The sequence below is a fragment of the Halichoerus grypus genome, chromosome 7 (assembly GCF_964656455.1).
Source record: "Halichoerus grypus chromosome 7, mHalGry1.hap1.1, whole genome shotgun sequence".
NCBI lineage: Eukaryota > Metazoa > Chordata > Mammalia > Carnivora > Phocidae > Halichoerus > Halichoerus grypus.
Window position 1 is genome coordinate 127917784 of NC_135718.1, and position 26888 is coordinate 127944671.

Sequence of the window (26888 nt, forward strand, 5' to 3'; positions counted from 1 at the left end):
AGAATACTTTTACCTCCATAGTACCACTAACCAAAGACCCTGGTATCTAGAAGAACTTACTCCTTTTCTATAAATACTGACACACAGACAGAAATCATTAGCTTGGTTGGTGGGTCATTAGACCAGAAAAGAACATTAGAAAAATAAGATAATGTTTCCTCTCTTATATAAATACCACAAGAATCAGCATAATTTTCACATTAAATATTCCATGAGACCTAATATATTCAGAAAGTTGATCTGTCAGAAATAACAGCTGATGAAAGGTAGCAAAGAACTAGTAATCAGCCACATTCTAAAATAGTGTCTACTAGAGAGGAATAACTTTTGCTACTTACCTTGATAAAGGATTTGCTTCTCTACATCAAAAAGAAAAGACTTGAAAACTAGAGTTCTGTTCCAGATAAAAACAAAAGGTTGAAATCTTCCTGTGTGTGTGGATGAAAAAAGGGAACATATGAACCAGATTGGCAGCCTCACAAAGACCTAACTTCATCATCCTTTCAGATTAAAGTATGGACAGCCAACCCCCAACAGTTTGTAGAAGATGAGGATGATGATACTTTCTCCTATACAGTTAGGATTGCAGCTCAAGACCTATTGCTGGTAAGTGGGTTCCCTTGATACTTCAACCAAAAAAACCCTAATCAATCAGTTGAGTATTCCCTCTTTCTAGGCATCTAACCCAAGTTGAGCAGTGTTACTGCGTGACTGTATCTTAGATTTCTTTGAGGATAACAAGAGAGCATCCCAAATGAAGTTTGAGACTCAGGAATTCCAAAGTCATTGGTCCTGGTTTTGGTTTACAAGGAAATATTAGATGTAAAAATTGTACAGAGGATAAAGTGTTCTAATGAGTAAGAGTAGTTAAATCAGGAACACTCAGTTTAATCCACTCTTAAGCCAGAATTTGTAGCACAAACCAGATGTTGGCAAACTTTAAAAAAAAATTAGATTGCTGAGAGAAGAACATCCAAACATCTGCTGTTTTCTTTGGCTCTGACTAGAGCATAGAATTGTCTCTAGGCTGAAGTTCTGTGAAGAAGCTGCCTCTTGCTGTATATTGGGTGGAAGGCTTGTTCTCATTATTAGTGAACACTTCTCATTATCCTTCAGTATTTCTTTTTTTTTTTAAGATTTTATTTATTTATTTGACAGAGAGAGACATAGCGAGAGAGGGAACACAAGCAGGCAGAATGAGAGAGGGAGAAGCAGGCCTCCCTCTGAGCAGGGAGCCCGATGCGGGGCTCCATCCCAGGACCCTGGGATCATGACCTGAGCCAAAGGCAGACACTTAACGACTGAGCCACCCAGGTGCCCCTATCCTTCAGTATTTCTAAGGCACCTAGGAAAGATCACATTAAGTTTCAATTTGTAGATTAGCCTTTTATTTCTACAGTCAGTCCCCAGAGAATAAATAGTCTGGTCCATTGTTATCTGAAGCTGAGTCTATTAGTGCTACTTATTCTCTGCTCAGTCTAGCCAAAGGGAGCTTTACATTTTGTTAGCTTTCCAATGCCTAGGCACTGCAGAAATATAAATATTACTCTAATTCCATTAAAGACCTTGAACTAAGAGGGGTTGCATTTTTAATACACCTAATCGGGGTTTAGCATGTATATGTAAAAGAGTTTGAACCACTGAGTTGCAGTTAAGTTTTCAGTTTCAATTAAAATGGGTTTAATTCGGGAAGCCTGGGTGGCTCAGTTGGTTAAAGTGTCTGCCTTGGGCTCAGGTCATGATCCCAGGATCCTGGGGTCGAGTTCCGCATCCGCTCCTTGCTCAGCCGGGAGCATGCTTCTCCCTCTCCCTCTGCCCCTGCTTGTGTTCCTGCTCTTGCTGTCTCTCTCTCTGTCAAATAAATAAATAAAATCTTTAAAAAAAAAAAAAGTAAAGTGGGTTTAATTTGCACAGACAGGTTTACCAGCCCCTCCCCTCTCTCCCTAGGCTGTGGCCACTGATTTCCAGAATGAGAGTGCAGCAGCCCTGGCTGCTGCAGCCACTCGGCATTTACAAGAAGCTGAGCAAACCAAAAACAGCGGTACTGAACACTGGTAAGAGTGAGCAGCAGATACTTAACTTAGGGACATATTCTGGGCATCAGATCTGAGACAATCAAATCCTTGCTTTGAATCATGTGTTTTAAAGCAATTCCTCCCAACCTTAAAATAATTGGTTAAGATGCTTTTATTTTACCCCTTAATTTAAAAAGCCTTGGAGGGAAGGACTTTTACTTTTGTTTTTAATTAGAAAAATCTGTTAATCTAAATGTCATTGTTTTCAGCTCTAGATTTAAATTAGAAGGACAGAAAATGGCCTTTTTGGGTCAGATTGTGCTGGAATGCCCTTTCATGTTTCTCCTTCCCTCAGGCATTTATCTTTTTTGGCAGTGTAGTTTGTTTTACCAGACTATGGTATCGCTTTCTCAGGTGGAAGATACACGAGGCATGTATGCTTGCCCTCGGCTCAGTGAAGTCTATCATCACTGATAGTGTGAAGAATGGCAGGATCCATTTTGACATGCATGGGTTCCTGACCAATGTCATCCTTGCAGACCTCAACCTTTCAGGTATGTTTCAGCACAATGGCAGGATTCTGGAAGATCTTTAAACCTGTCATCAACTCAGTTATATTGTTCACTTAGATAGGTAAACCAGGTATTCATGTGTCCTTTGGGTGAAAATTCTTTCCACACTAGAGCTTGAACTCATCTGAACCTCTAAAACAGCCTAGAGACCTTGGCTCAGGCTTTACCAGCTAAGAAATATTGCCGCATTCATAATTTTTCCACTCTGTTCACATTTCCTTCCAAATTACTGCTCACATTTATGGCTGGTTTTGACATTTGAATGGGATGCAAATTTGGTTACTGTACCTTGAGAACTTTGGCTTGAGTTCTGTCATTATTAAGTCCAAAATACCCTCAGGCGGTTTGTGTCAGGCTCATTCTTCCTGTTTGTTTCCTGTCATTTTTCTCAAACTTTATTCTTGGCCAAGATCCAAATAATTAAAATGTTCCATTCTCAAGTCCATGTTAGCTGCTTGCCTTAAGGAAGAAAAAAAAAGTTGGCTCTACTATATTAGACTCGGATTTCTCCAGCAATGCAGAGCAATAGCTAAGAATTATCATCTCTCTATTTGACATCTTCAGCTATGTTGCTTCTGCCCATGCTATGCCTTATTCTCATCCTTAGACCCACCCACCCCCCCCATTACAAAAGGCCATCTTTGCTTTCTCGTGTACATAAATCATGGCACATTTGGCATTATTTGCTCCATTCACTCGCTCATAGACTAGCCGTTTGAATAGCCGAAGCCATTTGAAAACATTCTACTCTGACTTTAGGTAATCTGTTAGAGGATATCTTACAAAGTCACTTCCATTCTCTGACTCACAAAATTAAAATGGTTGAACATCCAGAGCTCAGGCCCATTGGAAATAGCCTTTTTCACTCTTACACTGATGAATGTTTTCTTTCTCATACTAGACTATAAGGTCTCTGAAGGTAGAAATCATGTCTAATACATGTTTGTATCCCACAGTGCCTTGCATGTAATAGGCATTTCATAATTATGTGTTGAATGAAAGTGTCGAAATTTCTTAAACCCATCAATGTTTTTTTTGTAGAATTACCCTAGTAAAGAACCTTCAAAAATTCATGGAGACTTGAGAATATTTATAATTGAGACGGGCAAAGTTTAATATAGCATTTATTATCCTGTCAATAGCTAAAAGCTTTTCCGCACTAGCCATTCTCAAACTTTCTGGTGTGAAGACCGCTTTATACTTTTAAAAATTATCAGTGATCGGAAAGAGTTTTTCTGTGAATTTTGTGTGTCAATATTTAACATATTAGAAATTAAAATTGAGAAGTTTCAGGGCACCTGGGTGGCTCAGATGGTTAAGCGTCTGACTCTTGATTGTGGCTCAGGTCATGATCTCAGGGTCGTGAGATTGAGCCCTAAATCGGGCTCTGCACTGGGTGTGGAGCCTGCTTAAGATTCTCTCTCTCCCTCGCCCTCTGCCCCCCCACTCTAAAATAAATAAATCTGAGAAGTTTCTAAAATACAGGGAATGCAAGCATACATTTCATTAGCTGTCAGAGCCATGGTGTCACACATCAGATCACCTCTGGAAAACTCCACTGTATACTTAAGAAAGAATGAGAATGAAAAAGATGGATCATATCTTGGTATCACTATGAAAGTTTTAACTTTGGGACTCCCAGGAGTCCCTGGACCATACTTTGAGTACTGCTATTCTGTATTATATAAATTAGTATGTAATTACCTAACTGGCGCAGGTTGTTAGGTTCTGTTCAATAATTCTCATCAACTACGTGTTTACAGGTAACTAAGGTAAGCCCTGTGATAAGCTGATTAAGTATAGTCCCTGTCTTCAAGCAGCTTACAATAGGTGGGGGGGGGGGGGGTAGACATCCTTACACAGGTGGCTAGAATATCCAACAAAATATGTAAGAATATGTAAGAAAGCTAAAGACTAGCACAGAGATAGTTAGGATTACTTCAGCGTAAGATCAGTTGGATGATGCAAGTAGAGGTGAATGTCTTGGCTTATATACAAAGCACAGAAATGGCAAGGTAAGATGCAAGTTGCTGGGAGGGGTGTGTGCTTGAGTTTAGAACACATAAAAGGAAATCATCGATAATGCTAAAGTTCCCGATCATAGGGGGCCTTGAATATAATGCTTAACTAAAATGGTCTTTATTTGGTAGACTATGGAATTTATTGACAGGTACTAAATAAAAGAATGACAGCTATAATTTATAATGTTTCAGTAGCAGTCCAAGAGTAGGAAAAAACTGGCAATGGAGACGTTTAGGGGACTAACTAGTAGTGCAGGTAAAGGATAATGAGAGGTAGGGATGGAAATGAGGGAGGTAAGTCTTTTTAGCCTAAGAATATTCAAGATCTGCTTTGCAACAACTAGTGAAAAGCGAAACTGGGAAAATGATTCTGTACCATAGGTTGAACATTTGCTTTTATCTGGTAAGGTTATCCTTTTTCCTTAATTAAGTTGTATATATTATGTAGTATCCAGTTACTGTGACAAGTTGAGGATGGAGGTGGGAAAGGAGGAAGGGCAAGTAACAGAAACTTTTATTGTCCAACCCCTAATTGCTCTCTCTTCCTCCCAGTGTCTCCTTTTCTCTTGGGCCGGGCACTTTGGGCTGCCAGTCGGTTTACTGTTGCTATGTCCCCTGAATTGATCCAGCAGTTTCTACAGGCAACAGTTAGTGGTCTTCATGAGACACAACCCCCATCAGTTCGAATTTCTGCCGTGAGAGCCATCTGGGGGTGAGTACACCACCTTAGGGTGGTAAGAGCTATTTTAAGAGAAAATTACTCAGAGTAGAAGTCCCAAACAGCATTTGGCCAGTGGATTATGTTGCTTGGAAATTTCTGATGAAGATCTCCTACCAAATGGCAAATGGATGGGAAAAAAACATATCAAGAACATGGCTTCTATGCATGGGTTTGGATTTATGGCAGGCTCGTCCCTCTGGGCCTCTCATAGTGCCCCATGCCAGAGCAAACCGTGGCCCTGAACCATTGCCTGGCCTCTGTGCCATAGGCTGCAGGCACTGAAGTGGGTTGCACAGTGAAGAGAGAAAACAGAAAAAAAAGAAACAATGTGGCTTCTTTGAGTCCCAGTAGATCTTGTTCCCTTTTGTTCCTCATTCCTTTAAAATTCACTCCAGCTCTGGAAACATCTAGACCAACTCCCTTTCTTAGAAAGGTGAAGAATTGAGGGATAAATAACTTGCATAGGGTTGTAAGTGAAGAATTATAGAAGCATGATTAGAGCCCAGGTCCTTTTGTTGATTGATTTCCCTGTTTTAGAGACTAAATTTGGGATAATGAGGCCTAGAAACACTGCTTATTTTCTCCTAGTTTTACCTCCGTTTTTCACAGCTAATATACTAGTGGCTCAACTAGTCATTTATTTATATTCCTACCAAGATCAGAGGGAGTATTGTTGTTTTAAGAAATATTTTAAAGTCCAAACTTAAAAATCTCAATCGAATCCTAAAAACTACCTAAAATCCTAAAAATACAAAATTCATCTTCTACCTACTGGTGCTCTCTTCCTTTGAAGTAGAGATTGAGATGCTCTGCATTATTATATATGTCTTTAGAAAGCATTGAGGGGAAATAGTGTATGCAGGATGGCAGAATAAGATGCCTGTCGCTTGTATCCCTCCCTCAACAACAATAACTTGGCATCTATTGATGGACAACAGTGCCTTTGTGGGAGCTGTGAGACCCAGAGAGGAGACTGAAACCCCAGTGCTGTCCAAGAACAAGGAGAGCCATTTTTTTTTTTTTTTTTAAGAGTAGAGTGGAAGGTAGAATTGAGATGGGGGACACAGGAAGAAGAGCAGATTTTTTTAAATTAATTAATTAATTTATTTATTTATCTGTTTGACAGGGAGACAGTGAGAGAGGGAACACAAGCAGGGGGAGGGGAGAGGGAGAAGCAGGCTCCCCGCCAAGCAGGGAGCCCGATGTGGGCTGAGCTCGCAGGCAGACGCCCAACAACTGAGCCACCCAGGCGCCCCAAGGAGAGCCATTTTGAGAAGTTAGGCCCACATCCAGCAGCTGATGTATCAACCCTAGTCCTGGCTGTAGCCCCAGACACAGCTCCATGCCCTTAACGGCTTGGATTCTATCACCAGCACCACACGTCAAGTACCTGGGAGGATCTTACCCAGCTGTGTGTTGGAGAATAGGAATACAGACCTCAGTCCCAGCTGCAGACCCTGAAGTAGTCCATGAACTGGCTCCACCCCCTCTCAGCTGTGGTCCAGGAACCCCTGGAGAACACAGATTTAGACAATCAGCCAAAGATGAAAGAGCCTTTGTGGAAGTCCGGGAGTCCAGCAGAGAGATTCCAGCATAGCACTGGAGCCAAAGAAATCCAAGACTGGACAGTTTAAAGGGGTCAATCAGTAAAGACTGGAAGAAGTAACCGTTACTTCAAATGTGAAGACCTGCAACACAAGAAAGACTTCAAGGAACATGAAAAATCAAGGAAACGTGACACCACACAAGGAGCACAATAATTTTCCAGTAACTGAGCCCAAACACAGAGATCTGTGATATACCTGATAAAGAATCCAAAATAACTGTTTTAAGGAGCTCAGTGAGCTACAAGAAAACACAAAAAACAATTCAATAAAATCAGAAAAACAATACAGAAACATAATGAGAAGTTCAACAAAGAAATAGAAATCATGAAAAAGAACCAAGCAGAAATTCCAGAGGTGAAGAATACAGTCAATAAATAAAAAATGCAACAGAGACCATCGAAAGCAGAACAACTCAAGAGGAAGAAAAAAACCTGTGGAAAAGAAGACAGGGCCTTTGAAATTATCCACTCAAGGAGGGCAAAGAATAAGGAACGAAAAAGAATGTAGAAAACCTATGTGAACTTCAGGATGCCATTAGGAGAAACCATCTGTGAATTATTGGAGCTCCAGAAGGAGAAGAGAGGTAGAAGGGGGCAGAAAGCTTAAAGAAACAACATCTGAGAATGTCTCAAATCTGAAGAGAGATTGTACATCCATGTTCATGAAGCTAATATTTCACCCCAAAATTTCAAATTCAAAGTGATCTTCTCCAACATACATTATAATAAAACTATCAATTAGTTTAAAAAAATTGTCTAAAATCAGATGACTTTTAAAGCAGCAAGAGAAAAATATTTCTCTCATGTAAGGAAATCCCTATAAGACTGTCAGCTGACTTTGTAGCAGAAACCCTGCAGGCCGGGAGAGAGTGGCATGATATGTTTAAAGTGCTGAAAGAAAAAACTGTCAACCAAGAATACGCAGCAAAGATGTCCTTCAGGAATGAAGGCAAGATACAGTCTCTCAAACAAAGCTGAGGGAATTCTTCACCACTAGGCCTACCTTACAAGAAATGCTGAAAGAATTCTTAAAGCTGAAATGAAATTAATAATATGAAGTATACAACACACTGATAAAGATAAGTATATAATCAAATTCAGAATACTCTAATTCTGTAATCTGGCAGTGTGTTAACCACTTATCTCTAAAGGTTAAGGGACAAAAGTATTGAAAATAGCTAGCTAAATAATTTAATGAATATATAATATAAAAAGTTAAATTGTGGTATCAAAAACATAAAAGAGGGAATAAAGAGTAGAGCTTTTGTATACAAAGTTATCAGTGTGAAATAAACTGTTATATCTATAAATGTTTTATGCAAGCTTCACAGTAACCACAAAGCAAAAATCTATAATAGACAGCAGAATCAGAGCATTCCACTATGGGAAATAATAAATTCACAAAGACAGCAAGAGAGGAAGAAAGGAACAAGGGCGCCTGGGTGGCTCAGTTGTTAAGTGTCTGCCTTCAGCTCAGGTCATGATCAGGGAGTCCTGGGATCGAGCCTCACATCGGGCTCCCTGCTCAGCGGGGAGCCTGCTTCTCCCTCTCCTGCTCCCACTGCTTGTGTTCCTTCTCTGGCTGTCTCTCTCTCTGTCAGATAAATAAAAAATCTTTTAAAAAAATAGAAAAGACCCAACTTATATGCTGCTTTTAAGAGACTCACTTCAGGATACACATGCTCAAAATGAGGTGATGGAAAAGCTATTCCATCCAAGTGGAAACCAAAACAGAGCAAGGGTAGCTATATTTTTATCAGATAAAATAGACTTTAGCTCAAAAGCTGTACAAGAGACAGAAAAAAGGTCATTATGTAATGATAAAGGGGTCAATTCATCAAAAAGATATAACATTTGTAAATATATATACATTTGACATTGGAGCACCTAAATATATTAAGCAAATACTAACATCTGAAGGGAGAAATAGACAATAATACAGTAATTGTAGGGGACTTTTAATAACCCACTTTCAACAATGGGTAGATCATCCAAACAGAAATCAATAAGGAAATATTGGATTTGAATTGTACTTTTGACTAAATGGACCTACTAGGCATATACAGAACGTCCTATCCAACAGCAGCAGAATACACATTCTTCTCAAGCATCCTCCAGGAAAGGTCATTGTGTTAGGTCACAAAACAAGTCCTAGCAAACTTAAGACTGAAATCATACCAGCTCTCTTCTCCAACCACAGTGAAATAACAGTAGAAATTAATTACAGGAGGAAAACTAAAAAAATTCACAAATACGTGAAAATTAACAAACTCCTAAACAATCAATGGAAAAAGAAATCAATAGAAAAATATCTTGAAACAAAAATGGAAACATAACATACCAAAACTTAAGGGATACAGCAAAACCAGTTTTAGGAGAGTTTATAGAGAAAAGTCTCTACATTAAGAAAAAAAAAATCTCAAACAACTTTACATCTCAGGAACTAGAAAAAGAAGAACAAATTAAGCCCAAAGTTAATAATAGGAAGATCCAAGCAAAAATAAATAGAGACCAGAAAAACCATAGAAAAGACCAGCTAACCTAAGAGCTGTGTTTTTTGAAAACACAAAACCGATAAACTCTAGCTAAGCTAAAAAGAAATGAGAGAAGACTCAAATATAAAATCAGAAATGAGGGGCACCAACGTGGCTCATTCGGTTAAGCCTCTGACTCTTGGTTTCAGCTCAGGTCATGATCTCAGGGTTGTGAGATTGAGACCCGAATCCGGGCTCTGTGCTCAGCGGGGAGTCTGCTTGAGGATTCTCTCTGTCCCTTGAGTCCCTGTTTGCACATGTGTGTGCGCCCTCTCTCTCTCTCTAAAATAAATAAATCTTGGGTGCCTGGGTGACTCAGTCGTTAAGCATCTGCTTTCGGCTCAGGTCATGATCTCAGGATCCTGGGATGGAGCCCTACTTCGGGCTCCCTGCTCCGCGGGAAGCCTGCTTCTCCCTCTCCCACCCCCCTGCTTGTGTTCCCTTTATCACTGTGTCTCTCTCAAATAAATAAATAAATTCTTAAAAAATAAATAAATAAAATAAATCTTTTTAAAAAATCAGAAATGAATGAGGAGACATTATAACTGATACCACAGAAATGCAAAGGATCATAAGAGACTACTATGAACAATTATATGCCAACAAATTGGATAATCTAGAAAAAATGGAGAAATTCCTAGAAACATACAGCTTATCAAGACTGAATTGTGACAAAATAGATAATTTGAACAGACATTAGCAAGTAAGGATATTGGATCAGTAATCAAAAACTTCCCATAAAAGAAAAGCCCAAGACCAGATGATTTCACTGGTGAATTCTGCCAAACATTTAAAGAAGAATTAATACAAATCTTGCTCAGACTTCTCCAAAAAAAACTAAAGAAGAGGGGCGCCTGGGTGGCTCAGTCGTTAAATGCCTGCCTTCGGCTCAGGTCATGATCCCGGGGTCCTGGGATCGAGCCCCACATCGGGCTCCCTGCTCAGCCAGGAGCCTGCTTCTCAACCTCTCCCACTCCCCCTGCTTGTGTTCCCTCTCTCGCTGTCTCTCTGTCAAATAAATAAATAAAATCTTTTAAAAAAAAAAAAAGAAAAACTAAAGATGAAGGAGCACTTCCAAACATTTTATGAAGTCAGCATTACCCTGATACCAAAACCAGACAAAGACAGTAGAAGAAAACTACAGGCCCCAATATCCCTGATGAATATAGATGGAGAAATCCCCAACAAAATAGGAGGAAACCAAATTCAATAGTACATTAAAAGGATCACAACTATGATCAAGTGGCATTTATCCCTGAGATACAAGGATGGTTGAACATATGTAAACCAATAAATGTGATATACCACTTAATAGAATGAAAGATAAAAATGATAGGATTATCTCAGTAGATTCAGTAAAAGCATTGACAAAATTCAGTATCCATTCAGGATAAAAACTCTCAACACAGTGAATATAGTAGGAACACACCTTAACACAATAGAGACCAACTATGAGAAACCCACAGCTATCATCATACTGAACAATGAAACTGCAAATTTTTCCTTTAAGACCAAGAATAAGACAAGAATGTCCACTCTCACCATTCCTGTTCAACATAGTAATGGAAGTTTTAGCTAAAGCAGTTAGGAAAGAAAAGGCATCCAAATTAGAAAGGAAGACATAAAATTGTGTCTATTTGCAGTTGACATGGTATTATATATAGAAAACCCTAAAAACTCCACCAAAAAACTGTTAGAACTAATCCAGTAAATTTACAGGATACAAAATACACAAAAATCGGTTGCATTTCTAATAATGAACTTTGAGAAAATTTTAAAACAATGTTATTTATAATTGCATCAAAAACAATAAAATACCAAGAATAAATTTAACCAAGTAGATGAAAGATCTGTACACTGAAGAGGTGCCTGGTGGGTTGCTCAGTTGGTTAAGCATCTGACTTCAGCTTGGATCAGGATCTCAGGGTCCTGGGGCTGAGCGGGGAGTCTGCTTATCCCTCTCTTTCTGCCCCTGCCCCCGCTTGTGCACGCACGCTCGCTCACTCGCTCGCTCTCTCAAATAAAATCTTTTTTAAAAAAAAAAAAGATCTGTACACTGAAAACTGTAAGACATTGAGGAAAGAAATTGAAGAAAACACAAATAAGATGGAAAGTTAATTCCATGCTCATGCATTAGAAGTATTAATGTTATTAAAATTTTCACACTCCTGAAAACAATCTACAGATTCATTGCAATTCCTATTAAAACTCCCAGTGGCAGACAGTCTTAAACTTTGTATGGAATCACAAAAGACCTTGAATGGTCAAAGCAATCTTGAGAAAGAACAAAACTGGAGGCTTCACACTCCCTGATTTCAAACTATATTAAAAAACTATAGTAGTAATCAAAACAGTATGGTATTGGCATAAAACAGATACATAGATCGGTGGAACAGGATGTAGAGCCTGGGAATAAACCCACACATATATGGTCAGTTAATGTACAACAAAGGAGCCAGAAGTATACAATGGGGAAAGAACAGTCTCTTCAATGAATGGTGTTGGGAAAACTGGTCAGCCATATCCAAAAGAGTGAAACTGAACCTTAATCTTTTTTTTTTTTTTAAAGATTTTTTTTATTTATTTGACAGAGACCAGCGAGAGAGGGAACACAAGTGGGGGGGCGGGGGAGAGGGAGAAGCAGGCTCCCCGCAGAGCAGGGAGCCCGATGTGGGGCTAGATCCCAGGACCCTGGGATCATGACCTGAGCCGAAGGCAGACGCTTAACGACTGAGCCACCCAGGCGCCCCGAACCTTAATCTTATACCATACACCAAAGTCAACTCAGAATGGATTAAAAATTTGAACACGACCTAAAACCATGAAACTCCTAGAAGAAAACATAGAAGTTAAGATCCTTGGTATTGGTTTTGGCAGTGGTTTTTTGAGTTTGACACCAAGAACTAAGGCAACAAAAGCAAAAATAAATAAGTGGGACTACATCAAGCCGAAAAGCTTGTGCACAGCAAAGAAAGCCATCAAGAAAATGAAAAGGCAACCTACAAGATAGGAGAAAATGTTTGTAAATCATTATTATCTAATAGGGGATTAATATTCTAAATATATTTTTAAAAACAATAGCAGATTAACATAATAAAAAAAATTTTTTTAAATGCTCAAGGATTAAAAAAAATAAACTCAATAGCAAATAAAACAGTCCAGTTAAAAAATGGCACAGAAACTGAATATACACTTTTCCAAAGAAGACCTATAAGTGGCCAACAGGTAAATGAAAATGTACTCAACATCTCTAATTAGGGAAATGCAGATCAAAACCACAATGAGATAACACCTCACACATGTTAGAATGGCTGTCATCCAAAACAACAGTGTATTTTGTTATCCAAAATAACAAGTGTAGGGGCGCCTGGGTGGCTCAGTCGTTAAGTGTCTGCCTTCGGCTCGGGTCATGATCCCAGGGTACTGGGATCGAGCCCCGCATCAGGCTCCCTGCTCGGCGGGAAGCCTGCCTCTCCCTCTCCCACTCCCCCTGCTTGTGTTCCCTCTCTCACTGTGTCTCCCTCTGTCAAATAAATAAATAAAATCTTTAAAAAAAAAACCAAAAAGCAAAATAACAAGTGTTGATGAGGATGTGGAGAAAAGGGAACCCTTGTACACTGTTGGTGGTGGGAATGTCTATTGTGATTGGTAAAGCAGTATATGAAAAACAGTATGGAGTTTCCTCAAAAATTTTAAATAGAACTACCATTTCATTTAACAATCCCAGTTTTGGGTAAATATCCAAAGGACATGAAAACAGGATCTAGAAGAGATCGCAGTGCCATGTTCATTGCTTGTTATTTACAGTAGCCAACATATGGGAACAGCCTAAGTGTGTGTCAGCAGATGAAGGGATAAAGATGTGGTATACATATGCAATGGAATAATATTTAGCTGTGAGAAAGAAGGAACTGCCATTTGCAGCAACAGGAATGGATCTTGAAGGCATCATGCTAAGTGAAAAAAGCCACACAGAGAAAGACAAATAGTGCATAGTATCATTTATATCTAGAATCTAAAAATAAAATAATTCTCATTTAAAAAGAGAGCAGTGGGGGGCGCCTGAGTGGCTCAGTCGTTAAGCGTCTGCCTTTGGCTCAGGTCATGATCCCAGGGTCCTGGGATCGAGCCCCGCATCGGGCTCTCTGCTCAGCGGGAAGCCTGCTTCTCCTTCTCCCACTCCTCCTACTTGTGTTCCCTCTCTTCGCTGTGTCTCTCTCTGTCAAATAAATAAATAAAATCTTTAAAAAAAAAATAAAAATAAATAAATAAAAAGAGAGCAGTGGGGTGCCTGGGTGGTTCTGTCAGTTGTGTGTCTGACTCTTGATTTCGGTTTGGGTCCTGATCTCAGGGTCTTGGGATCGAGCTCTGTTACGGACTCTGGGCTTAGTGTGGAGTCTGCATGTCCCTCTCCCTCTGCTTCTCCCACCACTCAGGCTCATTCTCTCTCTCTCTCTCTAATAAATAAAATCTTAAAGCAGAAAATGATTGCTGGAGGGTGGGGGTATAGGGAGAGGTTGATAAAAGGGTACACACTCTCCTCTGTAAGATGAACAAAGTCAGAAGATCTAATATAAAACTGATTAAGTTGATAATACTTTATTATATAATTGAAATTTGTTAGAGAATAGAACCTAAATTTTCTCACACACAAAAAAAATGTATTGGATGTGTTAACAAATGAGATGAGGAACTTTCACAGTGTATGTGTATATCAAATCACAGCAATGTATACTTTAAATATCTTACAGTGGTATATGTAATTATACCTCAATAAAGCTGAAAAAAATTAAGTTAAAAATTCTAAGTTGATTTGTTCATAAATTTATAATCAGAAAAATGTGAAGAAAACTTAAGAATAATGTTAAGTCTCTGACTACATGGGCAGTGATTTACTTGAAAGGTGAAGCAAACCTCTGGAAAGGTGACCAAAGCTTTGTACACCAGGGAAATGGACACTCATACATGTTTATAAAATTTTTTTAAAAGTTTAAAAAAAAAAATTTATATAATGTATCAAAAGCTGGATCCCTTGACCACATCTGTGGATCCCAGGTTAGAAACTGTCTATGAAGGGATCCTAGCTATTCTTTTCTTCACAGCCAGGATTCTCCAGTTGATCATTTCCCTATTCAGTTTCCCAACCAGTTACGATCTGTCTTATGTCCTTATCACATTACTGAAACTGTTCTTTCTGATGTCACTAGCAACCTATTAATGACCATCACACCACCTTTGCTTTTCTTTTGTCCTGGTTTTAATTTATTCTTCCATGTCATAATATGTATCATTGCAAACTGTCCGAAATCATTTTAAGTATCTGAAAATAAACACATCCACTACTGAGCTTACTGTTGACCGCCTCCAAGCCTGCCCTACCTGTATTCTCTGTTTTAGTAGAAGAAATCGGTACTTTTTTTTTTTTTTTTTAAGAAATTGGTACCTTTAGATCTTATGCTTAAAGAGATTTTGTATCCCCTGTGTTAGTAAAAGTGGAGATCCCAGATCTCTGCCTTTTAGGTCTTGGTTCCTTAGCCTTTCATCTCTTCTCTCCTACTACTACTAGCCTAGCTTGTATTCTCAACTTCTTGTAGCCTGAATTGCTGCTATAGCTTCCTAATTGGTATCTCTGCTCCAGCCTCCACTACAGCAATCCGTAGTATTTTAGCTGTCTAACTATTCTTTCTAAAATAGAAACCTGAGGGGCGCCTGGGTGGCTCAGTCAGTTAAGCGTCTGCCTTCGGCTCAGGTCATGATTCCAGGGTCCTGGGATCGAGCTCCACATCGGGCTCCTGGCTCGGCGGGGACCCTGTTTCTCCCTCTCCCTATGCCTCCCCCCCCCCCCCCCCGCTCATGCTCTCTCTCTCTCTCTCTCTCTCTGTATCTCTGTGTCTCAAATGAATAAATAAAATCTTCAAAAAAAAAAATAATTAAATTAAATAAATAAATAAATAAAATAGAAACCTGATAGTTTTGCTCCTGTAAATGAAATTCTACTCGTTCCAGTTGTGCTCTTCAAACTGAGATACAGGTACCCCAGAACAGAGTCCTAGTATGCCGGCTGATACGTGAAACCACAGGATAAATCTATAGCATCTTCCTGGAGCTTCAGTTTTGCTTGAAGACTTTCGGGGAGGGCAAAGAAGGTATTAGAAATAATTTGTAAAAAAAAGTTTGAGATACACTGGCTTCCAAAATAAAATCTAGCCTCCCTTAGTGTGGCATACAAGATCCCATATGATCTAAGCAGATAATGTGATCTCCATGATCTACCAGACTGTATAGTTTCAAGTTCATCAGAAGAGCAAAGTGACTGTAAATCCTTAGAGTGGAGAAGCAAGAGGACGAGGTAGAGCACAACTGAGTACCAGTAGAGAGATGGGTGCAAAACCTGGTCTGAGAGTTGAGAGCTGACCAAGGCCAGATGACAGATCCGCTCTCAAGGAAAAGTTAGATACAGAGCAAGGTAAAATTGAAAATCAAGATGTTATGGACCAAAAAACAAAAAGTCTGGGGCTCCTGGGTGGCTCAGCTGGTTAAGTGTGCGACTCGTGATTTCGGCTCAGGTCATGATCTCATGGGTTGTGGGACCTGCTTGTCCCTCTCGCTCTGCTCCTCCCTCCACTCGCCCACTCTCTCTCTCTCAAATAAGTGAATAAATATTATTTTAAAAGTCTGTGGACAAATCTGAGAGATCAAAGCCCACAGTTTCACTGTTCATTATGGACCTTTGAACCCAGCATCTGACACAACTAACATGGTTATAAGCCACTTAAAAAAAATTTAGGAAAAAACATTTATTGAGTACCTGGGGAGGGCCTTGTTTCTGTACTAGGTTCTTTTAACATAGAGAAACAGCGTTTTTATTGACTTTTATTGCCATTCTGAAGATAAACGAAAGTAAAGACTTAAACAGTATGTCTTTAATAATTATATTCCATTGGACATGGTAAGCAGCACTCAGTAAATATTGATTGAATAAGAGGTGAATAAGTTAAAACTATGTATAGAAAACTTTAAACCCTACAAATATTATATGAATTTTAGTACACAATTTTCTATTGTACACAGATATTATAGAAATTTATTATGGCATAGAATGTCTATACAAATTGATCTCATTTTAGGATGCAAAATACTCCAAAAAGTACAAAATTTTTATAACATGAAAGGTAAATAATCTCCTACTAAATAACAGTTGTGTTAGAAAAGATGTTAAAAAACTAACTGTTGGGGGGGCGCCTGGGTGGGTCAGTCGTTGGGCGTCTGCCTTTGGCTCGGGTCATGGTCACGGGGTCCTGGGATCGAGCCCCACATCAGACTCGCTCCTCTGTGGGAAGCCTGCTTCTCCCTCTCCCACTCCTCCTGTTTGTGTTCCCTCTCTCGCTGTGTCACTCTCTGTCAAATAAATAAAATCTTAAAAAAAAAAAATATTGGGATGCCTGGGTGGCTCAGTCAGTTAAGCATCTGCCTTCTGCTCAGGTCATGATCCCAGGGTCCTGGGATGGAGCCCCACGCAGGCTCTCTGCTTGGTAGGGCACCTGCTTCTCCCTTTCCCTCTGCCTGCTTGTGCTCTCTCTCTGTCAGATAAATAAATAAAATCTTAAAAAAAAAAAAAAAAAAAGAATCAGATGCTGAACTAAGCCACCCAAGTGCCCCCAAATATTTACAGGGTTTTTTGTTTTTGTTTTTTGTTGTTGTTTTGTTTTAAAGATTTATTTGTCAGAGAGAGAGAGCACAGGCAGAGGAAGAAGCAGGCTCCCCGCGGAGCCACCCAGGCACCCCTGACTTTTTTTTTTTTTTTTAGGATTTATTTTTTGGAGAGAGCACGAGTGGGAAGGGCAGAGGGATAGAGAATCCGAAGCATACTCCGCTCTGAGCCCAGAGCCCGATGCAGGGCTCGATCTCACGACCGTGAGATCACTACCTGAGCTGAAACCAGGAGTCAGAGATGCTCAACCGACTGAGCCACTCAGAGCTTCCCCCACGATCCTGTTTTTGTTTTGTTTAGGGTTTTTTTAAGATTTATTTAAGGCGTCTGACTCTTGATTTTGGCTCAGGTCATGATCTCAGGGTGATGGGATCAAGCCCCTCATTGGGCTCTGTGTTCGGGAGTCTGCTTCTCCCTCTCCCTCTGCTCCTCCCCCCACTCTCTCTCTCTCAAATAAATAAATTTTAAAAGTCTTAAAAATAAAACCACTGTAACTATTTGAAAAATAACAGGAATATATAAAAATCTGAAGGATGTGATTAAAGCAGTAATCTGAGGAATTATAAAGCATTTAATTAACATCTTAATTTGAATATAATGATATGACAGTGGGAGAGGGATGAAAGTTTAAAATAGCAAAAAACCAAAGCAGAAATAAATTAGCATAGAGGTGGTGGTGCTGATGTTTACAAAATATGCCCCAGAAAGATGTAAAAACTAACTCTACAAGTAGCTTCATAAAGCTACACATATGGGGGCGCCTGGGTGGCTCAGTCGTTAAGCATCTGCCTTCGGCTTGGGCTCCCTGCTCCACGGGAAGCCTGCTTCTCCCTCTCCCACTTCCCCTGCTTGTGTTCCCTCTCACTGTCTCTCTCTGTCAAAATAAATAAATAAAATCTTTAAAAAAAAAATAAAGCTACACATATAAATGCTGTAATCTGTCATAGTGAATAGAAGAACCAGGAATTAAGAGATCCACTTGTGAGTAATGCTTGCTTCTCTCTCTCTCTCTCTCTCTAGTTATTGTGACCAACTAAAAGTCTCAGAGAGTACCCACGTGCTTCAGCCCTTCCTCCCCAGTATCCTGGATGGCTTAATTCACCTAGCAGCCCAGTTCAGCTCAGAGGTGCTCAACCTGGTGATGGAGACCCTGTGCATCGTTTGTACAGTAGACCCAGAGTTCACAGCAAGCATGGAAAGCAAAATCTGCCCCTTCACCATCGCCATTTTCCTGAAGTACAGTAACGGTATGCACCAGGACTGTGTGTGGATGAAGGACACCAAAGGGAAGGTGATGGCTGGGGAATTTAGGTGAAACTTTTCCCTGCGTCTGATGATCTTAAGCATCAGAAGCAAAGAATAGCTTTCACTCAGCAAAGAGGAGAGCCATACTGGAGCTGCAGGAACACCAAAAAGTAGAGTGGCTATTCCTGTCACTTGGACCTGCAGTCAGAACTGGGGAAAAAGACAACCGAGTAAAGGGTTAGCAGGCAAGAGGTACAATTCAGAACTTTAACAATCAAGTAGGAAATTGAGCGACTACATCAAAATCTTCCTTAAAGAAGAGGCTTATAGCTATAATGTGGAAAGATACTGAAGAAAGACACATGCGAAGGGTTACGAACAGTGGGGTTCATCACATGGCTTTTGTAGTAGCAAAAATTTAGAAGTAATAAAAAAGATTAATTACATTTATTATATCCATAAAGTGGAATACCATGCATCCTCTAAAAATCAAACTTGAATAGTTAAAGCCATGGGAAAGTGCTCACATTATAAGAAGAGAATAGAGGGTTTTCCAAACTGCATAGAATATAATCCCAAGTTTGGGGTTTGTTTTAGACAATTAATTTATAGATATGTATATTAAAAAAATACCGGAAGAAAATACATCAAAATGTTAAGGGTAGGTCTCTCTAGGTGGTGGAATTCCAGGTGTTTTCTTTCCTTGAATACTTTCCTACATTTTAAGTTTTTCATTAGTGAGTATGTATTATTATTTTTTTTTTTTTTTAGATTTTATTTATTTATTTGAGAGAGAGAGAGTGAGAGAGAGCATGAGAGGGGAGAGGGTCAGAGGGAGAAGCAGACTCCCCACTCAGTGGGGAGCCCGATGTGGGACTCGATCCTGGGACTCCAGGATCATGACCTGAGCTGAAGGCAGTTGCTTAACCAACTGAGCCACCCAGGCGCCCAGTGAGTATGTATTATTAACAATACTTTACTTGTGTAATGCTTCGTTACCAGAGAAAATATTGAGGATATTTGTTTTTATAGAGGGAGCGCCAATATTGAAATACAGGATATGTAGAGGTAGGAGTTATATAATATGACATCATACTAAACATTTTATTTGATTTGCTTTTTCACTTAAAGTGTGTCCTGAAGGGACACCTGGGTGGCTCAGTCAGTTAAGCATCTGTCTTCAGCCCAGGTCATGATCCCAGGGTTCTGGGATCGAGTCCTGCATTGGAGTCTGCTTCTTCCTCTGCCTTTCGCTCCCCCTGCTTGTGCTCTCTCTCTCTGACAAAATAAATAAAATCTTCAAAAAAAAAAAAAAAATGTATCTTGAAGAGGTTCCACATTGCACTCTTAGGTATCTCTCATTCTCTTCAGCCACCACATAAAACTCCATAAAATGGCTGTATCGTAATTTGCCTGTTCTGTTAGTGCATGTCTAGATTGTTAGCAATTTTTTTCCGAAGCAATGCCGCAGTGATCTTTTAACATGTATCTTAGTACAGTGCACACTTTCTATTTTTTCCTGCTAGATACAGGAAGAAATATTTCTTAAATAGGTGAAGTAGGTCAAGCCGAAGTTTCATTTCTTCACAAGGCTCTGCCTTGTGAGGGTTTTGCCTTTTGCATTGGAAATGCTTTGGGAGTTCTTTTTTCTATCAGGACTAACCCCTGGGAGATGTATATGATTCCTCTTCAGCATGGGAGAACCTGGCAATGAGTGTTGTGGCAATCTTTGAAACTTTCATGGTCTTCTTAACAAAGTATCAGTGGGGATTTTTTTTTTTCCTTAAGCGTTTGGTTTCATAATCCAGGTTTCATAAGAATAAAAGTCATTAAAGATTTGCCCCAGAAAAAGAGCCAAGTTTCATTTTAGGAGTAGCTATTACTGGCCAGTCTCTGACTTAATGAAACCATGCATACTCTGGCTCTTGCAGATTTAGCATCTCCTGTTTCAGGTTCTTCATACGGCCTCACTAGGTCCCAGGGATGTGATGTGTAAGCAAAGCAGAAGTTGTTAACTTAGGTGAGGCCAAACAGCAGGCGTCATTAAGCCAGAAGTACATGCAGACCATTGGTGGGGGGGATTCTGTGTTGCCTTATCCACTTCAGATCCTGTCGTCGCCTCGCTGGCCCAGGATATCTTCAAGGAGCTGTCCCAGATTGAAGCCTGTCAGGGCCCAATGCAGATGAGGCTGATTCCCACTCTAGTGAGCATAATGCAGGCCCCAGCAGACAAGATCCCTGCAGGACTGTGTGCGGTAAGTGGCTACAGGGCACCGGTGCGGGCAGAGGTAGAAGGAGAAGAGCGTGCACACGCTCTGCATATGTCCCCTGTAGATTGCACCTAGCTGACAGGAAACCAGTGGCATTAGAGATTCATAGGGTGATTTTCCTGGGCTGCTGTGCCCACAGGACAGTGGGTGACTCTTGAGGCTTTAAGAAAATGGCTCTTGTTGTTCCCGAATTGCCCTCATTGAATTGAACAGAGTGCTGTTATTACACAGTGCCACTGACCATGTAACCAGAATGTCCACTCCACCGCCGTAAACTGCCCGCCCCCATACCTGAGCAAGCAGTGAGCTATCAGGAGGAGGCTGAGAGCACTGTCTACTATCGAATTATTCCTTTCCTTGAGAAACTTCATTAATGAAAATTAATGAGCTTTCTTTGGGTTGCTATGTTGTATCCATGCAATAAGGATCTTGGTTGTTGGGCACCCCTGGCCCCCACCCTAGGGGTGGTTCTGATTCTCTCGTTTTCCTCTTCTCTCCTTCAGACGGCCATTGATATCCTGACCACAGTAGTACGGAATACAAAGCCTCCCCTTTCCCAGCTACTCATCTGCCAAGCTTTCCCAGCCGTGGCACAATGCACCCTTCACACAGATGACAATGCCACCATGCAGGTATCTGAGCTGTGGGGACTAGAAGAGGGAAGATTGCCGCCCCCCCCCGCCCCCCCGGCCATGGGCGTATAGTAGCCTGAGAAAGCTGACACAGTCTCATGCTTTTGAGATACAGGTCTCTCAAATCCATATTTAACCACGGGACCCAGGAACGGTCTGGACTGCAGAAGCCAAGCATTCTCTGCTTTGGGATATGTTGTAATCTTACATATATAAGATTATGTAAGGATGCCAGACATCCTATCCATCTGTATCTGGGTATTGCTATTGTGGATGAGATTACAAACATAGACTTGAAGCTATAAGAAAGTCTTTTCTGACTTAATAAAGTCAGCAAAGTAATAGGCCTTTGGAAATCTCTAAGCAGACAGTGGTTCATATAGCTTTGTCTTTATTCCCATAAAGACCTATAGTGTCTGTAATCATTGCTTATATCTGAAACATGTTTTTCCAGTACTAGAAGTAGATGTTTATGGCTAAAACTTAGTTTACTTGGCCATTATCCCTTGTGATCGGAAATCCGCATTTTTGAGATAGCTGATTAGGTAAAGCAAGGATTGTATAGCGCATGGCTATATCTGTAACAGTAAATTCCTGACTCCAATAGTATGTGCCCACCACAAACCCTGTAGGTTCATTACTCTTATGAGGCATAGGCCTCTAAGAAAAACATTTGCCCATACAGACTGAGGGCCTCCTGACATCTGTCCCCCCGTTGCTAATCTCATTTGCCACCTTTGTCTCCCCAGAATGGTGGAGAGTGCTTGCGGGCCTACGTGTCAGTGACGCTGGAGCAGGTGGCCCAGTGGCACGACGAGCAGGGCCACAATGGGCTGTGGTATGTGATGCAAGTGGTGAGCCAGCTCCTGGACCCCCGTACCTCCGAATTCACTGCGGCCTTTGTGGGTCGCCTCGTCTCCACCCTCATCTCCAAGGCAGGGCGGGAGCTGGGGGAGAACCTGGACCAGATTCTTCGTGCCATCCTCAGTAAGATGCAGCAGGCAGAAACGCTCAGTGTCATGCAGGTGAGAGGACAGTGGGGAGCAGGGCTTTCCCAACCTCCATGTGGTAGAGATGGAAATCAATATACAGGTCCTGAGGTATTTTACTTTGTCTTACTGTCCTTGCAGAACAGTTAAGTTAAATCTGTCTATTCTGGCCCAAGAAATATTGACAAGGAAATCTTCATGTTCTCTATTTCTTGACTGGCCAGCCCCATTCCCTCTCATCTCCAAGTCTCTGAAATTGGTTTCCCTGAAGTAGATGTCCTTCTTGTTACCTCCTAGTCTCTGATCATGGTGTTCGCTCATCTGGTGCACACTCAGCTGGAACCCCTCTTGGAGTTCCTGTGCAGCCTCCCGGGACCTACTGGCAAACCTGCCCTGGAGTTTGTAATGGCTGAGTGGACAAGCCGACAGCATCTGTTCTATGGACAATATGAGGGCAAAGTCAGGTAGAGCCCATCTTTCTTCTGTGGGCATTCTGCCCTCTCCTTGCATTTCTTCTTTCCCTGACTTGCTTCATTGATTTTTGTTCAACATGTCAGACTGCCCCTTGTATTCCCTTTTCCCTCTATTTCTTTATTGTTAATCGGTGTCTTTGAATAGCTGCCATCTTGAAATTTCCAAAACACAGTCGACACAAGTACACCATGTTTTTTTTCCCTCTCTGCTGGCTAGAGATCCTCCTCTGCCACAGACTTCACCCAGCCAAGTACTGCTAGTGGCTTATTCTCCTTTATAAACCCAAGCCTTCTAACCCTGGCTTTGCTAACTTCCTGTCCTAGACTTGCCTCCCACTGGTTCTCATCACCCTGTTGCACCTTCCCGTGTGGCCAGCCATTGTGATCCTTGCCCACCCTAGCTTTGTTCAAGAAGTTCAAAAGTTCTCATTAGCCCATCCTCATGAACACTAAATCCCATTTTCAGCTAGGTTCTCTTATCTCTCCTAATTAGTTGTGAACAGAATTTTCACCAACCAAGAGAAGAGTCTTAGGACATAATTGCTTATCTCCTTGGAGTGAACTCTAGATGGGTTGCTGATTGACCCTTTTTGGCTCTTCCTTGCTAGCTCTGTGGCACTGTGTAAACTGCTCCAGCATGGCATCAATGCAGATGACAAACGGCTACAGGATATCCGCGTGAAGGGAGAGGAGATCTACAGCATGGATGAGGGCATCCGCACCCGCTCTAAGTCAGCCAAAAGTGGGTGATGCTGCTGCCCCTCCAGTCTCCTCCCTAGGGGCTAAGTGGGGTGCAAGGCAGGGGTGTACTGTGATCTAGATTTTTAAAATATAATTGTTAGTGATGTTTTTGATAAAAAGAATCAGAAAGCTATAGGTAAACAAAGGATCAGAGCATATGGTTCCTTCTTGTTGCTGAAAATTGGCAAAAACAATCTCAGGGACCCCAACTTCCAGCTTCATTCGGGGGCTCTGATACCCATATCAGCATGTCTTTGTTATCAGATTGCTTTTGGCCTGTGATTTCAGTGATTTGTAGGCAGCGAGTACAAAGCTGCCCTCTTCAGCTGTAGGTTTATAATCACCTATGCTGTTTCTCAAACTGCAAGTCATGGGGACTGGAGTATTGCACTCTATTCAGTTACTTGGTGTCCAAGCTTTATTACCAGCAAAAACCTATCTCTAATTCCTGAACTCTCTTATCTGTCCTAACTTCTGAACTCTTAGAACACCAAGCAGAATGAAGTTATTAAACTTTCAATCGTTCTGTGGCAAGTGGATATGGTCTGGGATGGTGGAAAGCTTGAGGGATGGTGAACTGTGTCTGGTGAGCACTGCCAGAAGTGAGCCCACTGACAGTCTGCCTAGAAGCCTTTCCTTTCCTTTCCAGACCCTGAGCGCTGGACAAACATTCCTTTGCTGGTCAAGATCCTGAAGCTCATCATCAATGAGCTCTCCAACGTCATGGAGGCCAACGCCGCACGCCAGGCCACTCCTGCAGAGTGGGGTCAAGGTGCACAAGGCTCTTACTCCCAGCAGACTTTTAGCCTGACAGATCAAGTTACAAATGTTCAAATTTACCAGTTTGGGTTATTGAATCACTGGGGGTTTTTTAATGTTTATTGCATGCCTGTCATGTGGCTAGCGTTGCTACACATGTTAAGAGCTGCTCTTCTGGTCTACCTTGTGAAATCTCTTCAGAGGCTGGGGTAGGAGGCAGCTGGGAGGCAACCTTTCTGTTTGGTTTTTCTCTGGGATTTCAGCCTTTTATCTATCCACCAGAACACCCTTGGTTCTTCCATTTAAACATTTTGGGAGGGCTTGGCCACAGGCCACATTGCAGAAACCCTTGGGACCCTTCTGTTCTGGCCTGTTTGCATTTGGGAAGGGAATGTGTGAGCATGCTCCAGCTGCTTTTCATCTCCAAGTAGATGACTCCAATGATATGTGGGAGGACCAGGAAGAGGATGAAGAAGAGGAAGAGGATGGTTTAGCTGGCCAACTCTTATCTGACATTCTCGCTACAAGTAAATATGGTAAGCCGTTTGAGAAGAGGACAGCCTTGCTAAATACCTTTTCTGTGCACAGGTACCAAGAATGGGGTGCCAAAGAAAGGGGAGGGATGGGCCCACAAGGAACATTCGTTGGGCTTTTTTAGCCCTTCTACCCCAGCCGTGTGGTAATGCCTCCCTGCTTGGAGCACAAGCAGGAGCCTCTGCCCTGACCCCTCTCTATGTTGGCTGTGTCTAACAGAGGAGGATTACTACGAGGATGATGAGGAAGATGACCCTGATGCCCTAAAGGATCCTCTCTATCAGATTGATCTGCAGGTGAGAATGTCCAGAGAAAATAGATGTCTTGCAAGTGACAGTGTCTCAAGCCACGGAAAGAGGAATATGGCCTCAAACCTATTCATAGTTCATCCTGGGAGCTTCAGGGCAGAGAGTTCCTGTCTTGCTGAGTAGTCAAGGGCTCTGGGTGGTCTGGGCCTTTGCACCTTAGTGTTAAACCTGCAGTCCAGTTTCTTGCAACCTGGCCATCTTGTGAAGGTCCTTGGGTGGAATATGAGATCTGTTGGGAAAATTTTGTTTCCTTATGGAATTTAGTCTCTGGGTTGAACCTGAACTAGATCCAAGAACATAGAAAGCCACCGCTCAGGGTGTTGGCATTTGTCTAAAAGCCAGTGCTTCCTGTACCACTTGGGGTTCTTGCCCTGCTACAGATGGTGAGCCTGGGAACCCTCAGTAATGCCATTCTTTTTCTTCCCTCCAGGCATATCTCACGGACTTCCTCTGCCAGTTCGCTCAGCAGCCCTGCTACATAATGTTCTCAGGCCACCTTAATGACAACGAGAGGCGGGTTCTGCAGACCATTGGCATCTAAAAAACGGAGACTTTCCACATCTGCTCCTCCTGGCCTAGCCACAAACCATTTTGCAGCCCTAAACTGGCCTCAAGATGTACTTTCTTTTCAACCTAGAGTGGCCTCCTGACTCTTGGCCCTTGGCCTTTGCAGAGTGACAATTCAGACCAGGCTCACCAGTGCTATCACTTAGGAATACTGGAACAAAGGACATTTCTCAAAGACTCCCTGAAGAGACTCCATCTCTAGAACCTTTTTCACCCCAACTGTGCCCTCACCTGTGTTCCTAGAGTCCTCTGCTGGCCACTCCAGAAACATATTGCCCAGAAGGATTATGTGTTCATGGATTATTTTGCCCCACCTCAGGAGCACAGGAAGTCATGACCATTTATATTCTAAAACAGACCTGTTTACTTTCATAGGACATCTGATGTGTTCAGATAGGAATACCCTTGAGAGATGATTCTGCTTTCTGCCCTCCACCACAGATGTTCTGGGTTCTCCATAGGAACAAGAGAGAGCTACATTCTGAGCCCTCTCCAGTGACCTCTCCTTGTCTCCCTCCTATAACACTAAGGCTCCCCTGTTAAAGGAAGTCATCTTGTTTTTGCCTCATTGCATGACACAGCCCCTCCCCCTAAGCTATCCCTGTGTATACATGCACACACACAAAATAAGCCAGACAGATGGCACATTGGTTTTCCTTTTTTAGAAGAAAAAAAAAAAAGGAAAAACATTTTTTTAAAAGTCCTCCTGACCCAACCATATTTAATATTCCTCTCCCACACGTCACCACACAGTCTGATTCAAAGGTTACCCCATCTCCCTCAGAAATCCTCTAAAGTGGTTAAGTTGTAGCCCTCAAATTTGCAATGTGTATTTTTCTAGGAGAGTAAAGTAATCTTTACAAATGAATTTAGTCCGCATGGTATAAGGTGTACCAGCACATCTGCCTTCTGTTCCTTTTAGAAGGAAAATAAAAATAAGGGGAAAAAGATTAGGCAGAGCCATGTAGACACCCTAGTGTGTTTTAGCTAAGCTAGCTCAAAATGATTCTTAGAGAACTAGTATCATCCAATCAAGTATTTTTAAGGGTGGTCCCTTATTTGGGAATTTCAGTCTGTTGTGGGTGAATGAGGATAATAAATCAAGGGGAGGAAGGCAAAGCCCAGCATTCCCTTTTTTGATAGTGCCCACACCTGGTGCCTCAGTTTTATTAGCTACAGAAGATTTCTTT

The 26888-nt window shown here is 41.4% G+C and overlaps 1 protein-coding gene, 1 long non-coding RNA gene and 1 other non-coding gene across 3 annotated transcripts in view; 2 read left to right on the forward strand and 1 right to left on the reverse strand.

Annotated features, from left to right (window-relative positions):
• IPO9 (importin 9) overlaps window positions 1-26566 on the forward strand; it is a 56635-nt gene extending 30069 nt beyond the window's left edge. Inside the window, exons 11-24 of the mRNA XM_036086636.2 lie at window positions 508-606; window positions 1948-2054; window positions 2430-2569; window positions 5161-5320; window positions 18201-18427; window positions 20532-20680; window positions 21199-21327; window positions 22077-22352; window positions 22614-22780; window positions 23398-23531; window positions 24180-24302; window positions 24721-24825; window positions 25043-25119; window positions 25562-26566. Coding sequence (XP_035942529.1) covers window positions 508-606; window positions 1948-2054; window positions 2430-2569; window positions 5161-5320; window positions 18201-18427; window positions 20532-20680; window positions 21199-21327; window positions 22077-22352; window positions 22614-22780; window positions 23398-23531; window positions 24180-24302; window positions 24721-24825; window positions 25043-25119; window positions 25562-25672 — 2004 coding nt within the window. The 3' untranslated portion in view covers window positions 25673-26566. The remainder of the gene's footprint in view (window positions 1-507; window positions 607-1947; window positions 2055-2429; window positions 2570-5160; window positions 5321-18200; window positions 18428-20531; window positions 20681-21198; window positions 21328-22076; window positions 22353-22613; window positions 22781-23397; window positions 23532-24179; window positions 24303-24720; window positions 24826-25042; window positions 25120-25561) is intronic.
• Window positions 338-6826, reverse strand: LOC118532227 (uncharacterized). The gene is made up of 3 exons (XR_004915598.2): window positions 6767-6826; window positions 2876-3046; window positions 338-428 (listed from the first exon to the last, which is right to left on the reverse strand). It is a non-coding gene; the product is annotated as an uncharacterized LOC118532227 (long non-coding RNA).
• On the forward strand, window positions 5493-5627 carry LOC118532281 (small nucleolar RNA SNORA42/SNORA80 family). Its single transcript, XR_004915630.2, has one exon. It is a non-coding gene; the product is annotated as a small nucleolar RNA SNORA42/SNORA80 family (small nucleolar RNA).
• Window positions 26567-26888: the final 322 nt, after the last annotated feature.